The 10,818-nt window shown below is 68.1% G+C and overlaps 1 protein-coding gene across 1 annotated transcript; it reads right to left on the bottom strand.

The window, feature by feature from the left end:
• Positions 1-110: 110 nt before the first annotated feature.
• FLII (FLII actin remodeling protein) lies at positions 111-10,721 on the bottom strand. Its single transcript, XM_064520085.1, has 30 exons — positions 10,571-10,721; positions 9,337-9,447; positions 8,523-8,594; positions 8,091-8,171; positions 7,647-7,732; positions 7,350-7,511; positions 7,078-7,181; positions 6,802-6,977; positions 6,552-6,709; positions 6,353-6,437; positions 5,869-6,020; positions 5,569-5,698; positions 5,270-5,482; positions 4,999-5,178; positions 4,845-4,927; positions 4,666-4,740; positions 4,275-4,358; positions 4,011-4,182; positions 3,821-3,925; positions 3,403-3,594; positions 3,048-3,236; positions 2,803-2,942; positions 2,461-2,686; positions 1,958-2,112; positions 1,768-1,828; positions 1,562-1,690; positions 1,292-1,398; positions 1,037-1,142; positions 867-932; positions 111-668 (listed from the first exon to the last, which is right to left on the bottom strand). Exons 1-30 carry the CDS (start codon positions 10,631-10,633, stop codon positions 534-536), a joined length of 3,798 nt encoding a protein of 1,265 aa, XP_064376155.1. The 5' UTR covers positions 10,634-10,721; the 3' UTR covers positions 111-533.
• Between the last annotated feature and the right edge of the window lie 97 nt (positions 10,722-10,818).

Raw genomic sequence — 10,818 nt, 5'->3', positions numbered from 1 at the left:
TGCCGCCAGGAGAGCCGGGCTGGGTGCTGGGTGCCCCGAGCTGCGGCAGGGCAGGATGGGTCCCCGTGCAGGAGCAAGAAGGGGTGCAGTCAGAGCCTGGCACGGCCGCGTGGTGACAACTGCAGCATTTATTGATACGGTACAGAAAGGACAGTCCTGGCAGGACATCCCCCCGCCCCGGCAGTCGGGGGGGCTGTGGGGCCCGGTTCAGCCCCAGACACGCAATGCTCTCAAGCAAAGCATCTCCCCCCTCCCCGCCTCGCAGCGGGGGCTCGGCGCTGGCCGGGGCAGAGGCATCTCCCCCCCAGGACGCACCAGGAGCCCACGCAGCCCCCTGCGTCCCCGGGGAGAAGGGGGCTGAGCTGGGCTCCAGGCCGGGAGCGGGGGGCACAGAGGGTCAGGAAAGACCCAACACGCTCTTTCCCCCCCACCTTGACGCTTCCCGCTGGCCCCAGCTCGGGGAGAAGCGACTGACAGCCACGGGCCGGCTCGGGGGGAGCGGGCGTGCGTGGCGTGGGGGGGGGCCGGCCCCCTTAGGCGGGCGGCTTGCGGAAGGCGCTCCAGGCGTGGAAGCAGCGCGTGAAGGGCCAGGGCTCGTTGCCTTTCCGCACCAGCCGGAGCTTGCGGGGACGCGCGGGGTCCTTGGAGCGCATGTGCTGGATGTAGACCTGGGGCAGAGCACAGGGGTGGGTGTTCCCGGCGTCCCTGACCCTTGTCTGCCTCCGGCCTGGTCCTCCCTGAGCCGGGGGGTGCTGGGAGCTCTGCACCCCTATGCACGGGGCAGGATCAGGCCTGCCTGCCCCATGGGGGACGGGTGCAGGACCCCAAGGGGAAGTGGAGATGCCCGAATGCGGCTCGGGCCCTACCTGGCACGCTTTGAGGCTCAGCTTGATCTCCACCTGGCTGGTCTGGGTCCCCACCCACATGTAGACCTGGGGGGTCAACGCAGGGCTGGGGTCAGCCACGAAGCCGCCGGTGGAGCCAGCCCCGGCCCGGCAGCTCTCCCCGCACCGGCCGGCCTCGCGCCTGGGCTCACCTCCCGCCCGTTGTCCAGCAGCATGATGTCGTCGTCGGCCAGATCGTCCTGGCAGAAATCTGAGCACTTTTCGGACACAGAGAAATAGCCCTTCTCGTTGGAGCACCTGCAGGCAGAGCCAGTGCAGTCAGTCAGGAGAAAAGGGGGCCCATCAAGGACATGAATTTGTTTGGACTCGGCTCGTGCGGATGGCGCTGTGGGATGAGGAAGGGGATCGACATGGACTTGAGCATCCCCTCCCGGGCTGGGACCCACCTGAAGAGCCGGGAGTGCTTCATGTACTCGGCGTCTTCATCATAGGGCTTCTGGCTGCCGATGCCAACCCAGAAGAAGTTCTCAGGCTCCTCTCCCTCGTTGATCACCTGCGAGAGCAGGGGCAGCGCTGAGCCCCGGCACCAAGGCCGATGGGGCAGTGACCGGCCATTTCCCACCCCGGCAGTTCCTGCCATCCAGGTAAGACAGTGCCTAAACCCTGTGTTTAGGCCATCACGTGGGGCAGCCCCCCCCCCCCCAGCCCCAGCTCACCTGCTTGCTGTAGGAGTCGTCAAACATTTGGTTCATGATGTCCTCGGCCAGCTTGGCCTCATCAGGGTCGGCAGCCCGGCCCACCCAGGTGTAGACGATGCCCTGGTTGTCGGTGCTCTCAAAGGGCACCTGTGGGGGAGAGCAGAGGGTTGGGGCTGCCCGCTGGGGACACAGGGGTGGCACTGGGTGCTCCAAACCCAGGGTACCTTGAGGATGAAGCAAAACTCGGAGTTGAGCAGCCCAGCGTCCGTGTTGATCTGGATGCACCTAGAAAATAGCCCCACGAAGCACCATCAGCGTGGCCGTGCCCGCTGGCATGTACCCCGCTGAGCCTGGCGTGTGCAGACAGCACCCACGGGTGCCACCTGGCCCGGAGCACCCTGCGGGGGGGCTCACCTGGTGCAGAGGGCCCCGCCGTTGGTGCGGATGTGGTAGAGGCTGGGCTGGGGCGGGCTGGCCCTGTCCTTCCGCTTGCCCCTGTGGATGACGAACCTCCTCTTGAAGTGCGAGAGGAACTTGGGGTTCTCCTGCTGCTGGGTCATGCGCACGACCTGGCCAGGGATGGGCGTCAGTGGAGCCACGGGCACCCCCAAACTGACCCCCACCCCCTCCAGGCCCAGCTGCGTGGGAACGCCAGCACCCAGGTACGGGGGGGGTCTGTTGGCACCCCAGGGCCGGCCTCGTCTCCACAACCCCTGCCCCTAGGCAGAGAGGGCGTAGGGGAGCAGGAAGACAAGGCCGGGGGGCTTAGGGGACCCCATGTTACCCCCAGGAGCAAGAAGGTGGAACCCAGGACAGGAGATTCCCCATGGGGCTGGTGATCCCCAGGCCAGGCTTGGGGGGGGGGGGGGGGGGTTCCCCGTGGCGGGGGCAGACTCCAGGGCAGGGCAGGGCATCACCTCCAGCTTGCCAGGGAAGAGACTCTCAAACTTCTTCTGAAGGCTGAAGGTGAAGGTAAGCCAGCCCATGTTGGAGGCCTCACGCCCCTGCCAGAAGTAGACAATGCACTGGAAGTCTTCCTCAGGCTGCTTCTCCTCTTCCTCTTCCTCACCCTCCTCTTCCCCTTTGCCCTCGCCTTTCTTCTTCTTCTCCTCTTCATCCTCATACTCCACTGGCACCCAGTACCTAAGGGCAGGGAGAGGGGGGTGACGTGGGGGACACGGGGCAGGCTGAGGGTCCAGCAGCCCCAGGCAGGGAGACGGGGTCCAGCAACCCCTGAGAAGGGAAGAGCCGGGTGTCACCTGCAGAGGAAGACGTAGCAGTCGTGGGTGTGGAAGTGGCCAAACTCCTCCTCGGGCAGGCGAGCGAATTTCTTGCCCTCTAGCACGAAGCCCTCCATGCCGTCCAGGTCCTCGTTCCACTCCTCCATCAGCTGCTCCGCCTGCAGCCCCACGCGGTCGGTCAGCGGGGGGTCGGCTAGCAGCCAACCCACCGCCGGGGTGGGGAGGATGCGCAGGACGGCCCCCACCCCTCTACCTGGCCCTACCTCGCTCAGGGGCATGGGGGGCTGGCGGGGCAGGAAGAGCGCCGTGAGGTCGGCCTTCATCTGGTCTTTCTTCTCGGCGTCCTTGCGGACCTTGCCGGCCAGGCCGCTCTCCTGCAGCACGTTCTCAGCGTTGCGGGTGTAATCCACCCTCAGGACGTCGTCCCAGTTCTTGAACTTGGACTTGAACACCTGAGCCGGGGAGCGCGGCACGTCACCGAGGTGCCCTGCCAGCAGGTAACGCGCCCGCAGCATCCTCCCAGGCACCCGGCACCCTTGCCAAGGGGTCTGTGCCCGTTTGCAGGCCGGGAAGGGGCAGCCTACGCCGCGCGGCTCCCCTGCCTGGCCGCGGCCTCACCTGGCACTCGGTGCCCTCCAGGTTCCTGCTGACCATGGCGTGTTTGGGCCGGTGCAGCATGCCGCACAGCTCCTGGCTCAGCTTCAGCGCCGCCGCCCGCACCAGCCGCGGCGACTTCCGCCCGATCCAGATGAAGACGTCGGACCAGCAGTCCAGGATGTACACGCTCTTGGTGTCCAGCAGGCTCTGCAGCTGCGAGCACCGGGGGGGCTGGCACCGAGCGGGCTTCCCAGGCTGGAAAACCCCCTACCTGCTCCCGAAACAGCTGGGAAGAGCAGAGCAACCCCCACCCGGGGTCCCGCTGGACGGGCCCAGCTCTCCCACGCTGTGCTGCTGCCCCAGGGCACAGCTGGTGGCAAACAGGGCACAAAGCTGGTGTTGCTGGGCAGACTGGGAGCACCCCCCCATCCCACCCTACCAGGCGCATCTCCGGCATCAGGTCAGCCTTCAGCCTCTTCTTGTGCTCCACCGAGAGCTTGTAGTTGATCTGGGGCAACTCCAGGTAGCCCAGGCCCAGGCCGACCTGCGGAGGGGCAGGGGCAGGAGTGAGGGCAGGCGTGGGGGGTCCAATGGCCCCGGGGGGCTTCGGCAGCCCCATGGCACCCCACCTTGTAGAGCTTGGGCTTGTGCGGCTGAAAGTCGTCGGGGACGCAGGGCCGGATCTCCTCGGGCTGCCCCCCCAGCGCCTCCCAGAAGTCGGGGGTCTCCTGGCCTTGGGCGAGCAGCGTGATCTCCGCTTTGCCCTTCCGCTCGTTCTTGTTGATCTTCTCGGCGAAGAGCCTGCGGCGGAGGCGGGCGAGGGGCTGAGCAGGTGCCCAGCACTTCCGCTGCACCCCGGGGTGCTGCCTCATCCCCGCCCCGTGCAGCCCTACCTGGCCTTGGTGGTGCTGCTCAGCGTCGCCTGGCTCCCCCGCCACACGAAGAGGTTGAGGCCGTGGTCCAGGAGGAAGACGAACCTGGTGGAGGCAGGGGTAAGAGCGCGGTTGGGTGACAGTGGGGCACACCGAGTGTCCCCCCATGTCTTGGGGATGGGGCGTCCCCTCTGCTGTGGGGCACGGCTCCTCGCAGGGCAGGGGACTGCGGCTGGTGGAGTTACCAGCCCAGCAGCACCCATGGCCCAAGCAGGGTTTGAACCCGTGTCCTTGCAGGAAGGTGCTGGCACTGCTGTTTTGCACCCCAGAGCTGTGCTCGGAGAGTCCTCGCTGGACCCCACCAGTGCCCTGTCCCCCCCCACCGTGGGTGCCATGTGTCACCTCCGCTCACCGGGGGTCCAGTGACGTCCCCTTCAGCGCCACCGGCTCCAGCTTGACGTTCTTCTTCCCGTAGACGCGGTACAGCCTGGGGGAGAGAGATGGCCACAGTGGGACATGTGGCACTGCCTGCCCCATGCATTCCCCCAGCCTGAGGGCTGCCGGGACCCCAAATCCCTGCCCCAGTGGTACCTGGTGACATAGTGCGTGTCCTCGACAGTGAAGAAGCCGCTGGCCGTGCCACCCTCGATGTAGGAGATGTCGTGGTCAAAGACCTGGGGGCAGGGAGGGGGTCAGGGTGGGAGAGGGAGGTTGGGGGGCTGTTGGGGGGCCGGGGCAGCCTCACCTGGAGGAACTCGTCGCTCTCGTCCCCCATCTCCTCCCGGATGCTGCGGCACTCGGCCCCCAGGTAGTTGCGGAGGTTGACGGCATGGATGGCGGAGCAGGCCTTCTTGTCCAGCGTGGCCTCCTGCCCGATCCAGTAGTAGATCTCCCAGTTCAGGGAGCCGTTCTCGTCCAGGAAGGTCTGGGGAGGGACGACGTGTGAGATGGGCTGGCAGTGGCCCAGAGACGGGGTGGCAGGAGGCAGCGGGGGGCCCTGGCGCCTCCCCGGGTACCTTGAGCACGATGTAGCAGTCGGCCTCGTAGAACTTGCCGTGGAAAGCCTCGTCTACCAGCGTGGGCACGAAGTTCTCGATCTGCCAGACGCAGACACCAGGCAGCTGCCCCACGTCCTCGCTGAAGAACTCCGAGTAGTCCAGCTGCGGCTTCTCCAGGCCCTGATCCCAGCGGCGCGTCTTCAGGTCCGGCGCCCTTGTGTCCCCGTTCTCCTGCGGGGACAGGGGCAGGTCACCACGCTGGGGCTGGCCAGCGGCACGGAGCGGCTGCCATCGCGCCTCTCTGCCCCAGATCCTACCTCCAGCTTCTTGTTCTTCTCCTGGGCCACGTCCGACATGCCCTTCAGCACCTGCTTGGCCTGGTCATCCTGGGCCGAGTCCTTGCGCCGCCGGAGCCGCATCTTGCGGGCCAGGGGGTCCTTGGTGCCACTCCCTGGGGACATGGGACATGGGGTGAGACGCAGCCAGGAAACCCGCGCCTCGACTGCGGCATGCCACGCTCGCCCTTTGGGGCTTTTTCCTCGTCCTCCCCCGCTCCAACCCCAGCCTCTCTCGGCACGTCGCCCAGGGCGGGGGCCCTCGCCTGCGTCCCCGCGCACTCGCCTGCCGCTGCGGCCGCCACGGTGGCCGGGGAGGCTCCCGCCAGGCGCAGCTGGTTCTGCAGGGAGAAGTCGATGTTGTACCACTCCGACGTCCGGTCCACTGGCTTCGGGGGCATCACCAGGTTGGGGTTTTCGCGCACGTCCAGGATCTGCCGAGGAGGGGACGGGAGACCTCACTGCTCCGAAGCGCGGGCTCGCGGGGATGCTGAGGGCTGGGACGGGGGGAGTAGGCCCTGCTCTGGGGCAGATTCGCACCTCCCTGGGGACCTCTGGAGCACCGTGAGGTGCAGTGGGAGTGAGGGGATGTGGAGGGAACCCGAATACACCATGTGCCTGGGCTGCACTGTGCCCCAGGGTGCATGTTTTTTGGCCCCAAGGCACCCATTCTCACCTCACCCCATCCCTCCCAGCAGGCCTGGGACCCCAGGGACACGCTGGCACTGTGGTGAGCCCTGAGGAAGAGGGGGGTCTGGGCTCTCACCTCCACGTCCGTCAGGAAGTGAATGGCCTCCGGCAGCGTCACCAGGCGGTTCTTGTTCAGCACCAGCTTCCTCAGCTTGGAGCACCTGTGGGGCAGGGAGATGCCTCATTTGGGGATGCTGGGGGACCCCCTGTCCCCACGCAGGTCCCGCGATGCAGCCTCCGTGTCACCTCCCAGGGACGGCGCAGCTCTCCCCTACCTGCACAGGCTCTCGGGGATGAGCTCCAGGTTGTTGTTGGCCGCCATGAACTCCTCGAGGCTGGTGAGCTTGCCGATGCCTGAGGGGATCCCGTCGAAGTCGAGCTTGTTGGAGTTCAGGTACATTTTCTTCAACTTGGTCAGCTTGCAGATGGCCGACTGGGGAAGGAGGGAGACGGTGGCGTGAGAGAGAGACAGGCAGCGCGGAGGCAAGGGCAGGAACGCGACACACCGGCTGGGACGCTACGTACGGGCAAGGAGGTGAGCTGGTTGCGGGACAGGTTGAGGGTCTCCAGCTGGGTCCACTGGTCGATACAGAGGGACAGCTCTGAGATCTGGTTGCTGCTGAGGTTGAGGCGCCGCAGGCTGCTCAGGGTGTAGAGGCACTCGGGGACGCGGCTGAGCTCGTTGCAGGACAGGTCCACGTCTAGGGGAAGACGGCGGGGTGAGGCTGCCGGCTGGCCCCGCACCTCGGCTGGGAGAGACCGGGGACGCCAGCACCGCAAGGCCGCGTGCCCTGGCCCTACCTGCCAGGTTCGCCAGGCCCTCGAGGCTGGTGGGCAGGTTGCTCTGCGTGCGCTGGGTGTTCCTGAGGTGGAGGGTCTGCAGGGCTGTCATCGCCGGGAGCTGCCTGCAGCCCGCAGAGAACCGGGGTCAGAGACGGAGGCAGGGCTGGAGCTGGCCCCTGGCACAGCCGCAGCGCCCGGCTGAGCAGGGGACCCCGGGGCTGGGGCGCCGTCGAGCCACATGCTGCCCCATGCCAGCATTGCTGGATCCTGCACGGAAAACGAGGCCTTACCGGAGCTGTGCGTGGAGGAGGGGGTTGTCGTTGAGGATGAGGGTCTGGAGGTGGACCAGGCGCCTCATCTGCGGTGGGAGGCTCTCCAGCTTGTTGTTGCTCAGGTCGAGATAGAGCAGGTCCGTCAGGTTGATGAAGAGCTGGTTGGGGATGGTCTCAATGCTGTGGGGACACGGGGACCTTCAGGGCAGCCCAGCACCTGCGCCGGCCCTAGGTGCCCCCAAGGACAGGGCAGAGAGCCAGTCCTGGAGTGGGGAGGGGCGACGGATGCGATGGATGGAGGAGGCCAGGACCTACCTGTTGTGGCCGAGGTTGAGGACCAGCATGTTCTTGGCATTCTCCAGTTCCCGGGGGCACTCCGTGAGCTGGTTGTAGCTCAGGTCCTGGGGGGGAAGAGAAGAGCAAAGTGGGCCTCATCTTCCATCCCAGGGAGGGTCCCACATCCAGCAGCCACCACCCCAACCTGAGAACCAGGTGGCATCTCAGCCTGCCCCGTCCCTGCCCATGGTCACCCGGCCCCTCCAGGCTCTCCTGCCTCCCCCTGCGCTGTGGGTGCCAGAACGTGGGATCCGACAGCGGACAGGGTCTCTTGCTGCGGTGGAGGCATTTACAGCCGGGGGGGCGAGGTGCCTCCGAGGCGGGGGAGCCGAACCCAGGAGTCTGGCTGGCTCCCGCGTTAGCCGGAGCTGCCTCCCGCGGTGGCCGAGGCTGGGCAGAGCTGCAGGGAAGGGCCGTGCGTACCAACACGGAGAGGTCATCCAGCTGGAAGATGTCGTCGGGGACTCCCGAGTTCTTCAGGCTGTTCGCACGAGCCACGATCGCCTGGGAAGGGGAGAGAGACGGGCTGGGGGGTGGCCAGGCCTGGATGGGTCCCGTGCAACACCCTGATGTGGTGCCCGGGCCACGGCCTGCAGCCACCCAGAGCCCTGCTGGGCTGGGGAAACTGAGGCACAGGATGGCGAGAGGGCTCTGCCTGCAGTTATCACTGGAGGGAGGGTCAGGAGCCCTCCCAGAGCGGGACGACACAACGAAGGGTATGTCCAGGGCACCCCCCGCTCAGCCCGGCCGCCTCGGGAAGCCGCTGTCCCCAGGGCAGGGCTGGCTGAGAGGTGCCGGGGGCCACCGGTCCCGCTGCAGGAGGGGTGCGGAGGGCGCGCGGGGCCGGGCGCTTACCCGGAGGCAGGGCAGGCTGGAGAGCTCGCCGTGCAGCGTGGTGAGGCTGTTGTGGCTCACGGACAGATGTTCCTGCAGGGAAGCCCCCAAGGAACCCCCGTGAGAAGGGCAGGCGCCCGGCGGGGAGCGGCAGGGGCGGCTCCAGGCAGCGGCCGGGCTCCCTGCGCCCGTGGGGCGAGCACAGCCCCGACCAGGCAGCACTGCCGGGACACTGCGGAGGAGAGGCCAAGGGCGCTCGGAGCCACCCTGCCACCGCGGCAGGCGCACCCGGCGCAGTGACCAGCCCTTCTGGCAGGGCTCGAAGCATCGCCTTTGGCTGACGCCCATTTAACCGTGTCCATAACGTGCTGCAGGACGCTGCCAAAAACACGGGTTAGCCACCAGCCCCACTGAGTGCCTGCTCTCACCCAGACCTTGAGTCTCCCAAAACCGAAGTCAGGCAGCTGCCAATTACTGCTCTTCACAACTTTCAGCAAAAAGGAGGAAAAAAAAACCCCCAAACTCAGTCTTCCCCAACTCAAACCTTCACCCTTCCCCTCCATCACGGCGTAGAGGACCTAAGCACAGTTTCCAGCCTGTTTTCCCAAGAAAACAAGATCAAACTTAGCACAAGCCTGTCTCAATCCCTCCCCTGACAGCTCCTGCATCCGATTTCAACCGCAGTTCACGGCTCAGCCCTATTATTAGACACCAGGGCACCCGGCGAGGAGCCACGAGGCCGTGAGACACCAGGCTTCAGGGCAGGGCCCCGGGGGGCCCCCGCGGCCCCCGCAGCCCCATCGCCTGCCCGAAACGCGCCGGCCCGGCCCCTCACCAGCTTCTGGAGGGCGGCGAGCTCCTCGGGCAGGTAGCAGAGCCCCGTGCGGTTCAGCTTCAGCCAGCGCAGGCTGGTCATCGCCTTCACATGCTCGGGGAAGTAGCCGCCCTGCGAGGAGGAGGAGGAGGAGGAGGAAGAGGGATGGGGGGAAAAGGAGGGGTGAGAAAATCAGGGCAGGAGGCCGGACCCCCCCAGCCAGCCCCACGTGCCCAGCTGGAGGCAGCGCAGCCCCCCGGCTGCCCTGGGGGGGTGGAAACCGCCCGGCCCGATGGGGCCAGTGCCGGGGGGGCAGCGTCACCCAGCTCTCCAGAGCCCTGGGGGGCAGAGCCTGCCTGGCCCAGTGGGGTTGAGATGTGGGGCCCAGAGATGAGCCAGCGCTATGGGGCTGAGGGAGGCCTGGCTGGGGGCTGGGAGCACCCGGCCCTATGGGTGGGGGCCAGCACTGCCTCTGTGGGACCCATGGGGCCGGGACCACCCAAATGGGTGGGGGTGGAAATGCCCAGCTCCTATGGGGCTCTATGGGATCGGGGGGGGGCAGGAGCCCCCAGCCCCATGGGATCAGGGTGGGAGCAGGACCCCCCAGCCCTATAGGATTGGGGAGGGGCAGGATCCCCCAGGCCCACAGGATCGGGGTGGGGAGCAGGACCCCCCAGCCCCACGGGATCGGGGGGAGCAGGAGCCCCCAGCCCCACGGGATCGGGGCGGGTGGGGGCAGGATCCCCCAGCCCTATGGGATCGGGGGGGGGAGAAGGAGCCCCCAGCCCCACGGGATCGGGGAGGGGCAGGACCCCCCAGCCCCACGGGATCGGGGAGGGGAGCAGGAGCCCCCAGCCCCACGGGATCGGGGAGGGGAGCAGGAGCCCCCAGCCCTATAGGATCGGGGAGGGGAGAAGGAGCCCCCAGCCCCACGGGATCGGTGGGGAGCAGGAGCCCCCAGCCCCACGGGATCGGGGTGGGGAGCAGGACCCCCCAGCCCTATGGGATCGGGGAGGGGAGCAGGAGCCCCCAGCCCCACGGGATCGGGGTGGGGGGAGCAGGAGCCCCCAGCCCTATGGGATCGGGGGGGGCGCAGGAGCCCCCAGCCCCACGGGGTCGGAATCCCCGGGATCGCGGGTCGGCGCTCGCCGGGCGCCGTGGGGCGCGGCGGGGCCGGGACCGCCGGGCCGTGCGGAGTGGGGCCCGGACCCCCCCGCCCCCGCCCCGCGCGCGGCCGCGCCCCCCCCCTCCCCACCTTGAAGTCGTTGCCGCTGAGGTCGACGCCGCGGACGAAGGGCAGCACCCCGGTGGCCGCCATGGCCGCGCCGCCGCCGCTGCGGAAGGACGGGGGGACCCGGGGGGGCCGCGCCGCCGCCCCGCCCCGCCCCGCCCCCGCCGCTTTAACCCCCTCGCTGCCGGCGCGGCGCGGGCCGGACCCGCAACCGCGCCACGCCCGGCCCGCGCGGCGCCTTTAAGGCGGGTGACGACAGCGCGGCTGCGGCC

This window comes from Dromaius novaehollandiae, chromosome 14 (genome assembly GCF_036370855.1).
Source record: "Dromaius novaehollandiae isolate bDroNov1 chromosome 14, bDroNov1.hap1, whole genome shotgun sequence".
Taxonomy (NCBI): Eukaryota; Metazoa; Chordata; class Aves; order Casuariiformes; family Dromaiidae; genus Dromaius; species Dromaius novaehollandiae.
Note: the sequence above shows the minus strand (reverse complement) of the source record. Positions and strands in the feature narration are given on the sequence as shown.

Coding starts and splice junctions, on each gene's coding strand:
- FLII (XM_064520085.1), bottom strand. CDS start 10,633: ATGGCGGCCACCGGGGTGCTGCCCTTCGTCCGCGGCGTCGACCTCAGC. Junction 3,926..4,010: donor ACAAGCCCAAGCTCTACAAG/GTGGGGTGCCAT, acceptor GCCCCTCCGCAG/GTCGGCCTGGGCCTGGGCTA. Junction 1,399..1,561: donor ACGACTCCTACAGCAAGCAG/GTGAGCTGGGGC, acceptor CTGCTCTCGCAG/GTGATCAACGAGGGAGAGGA.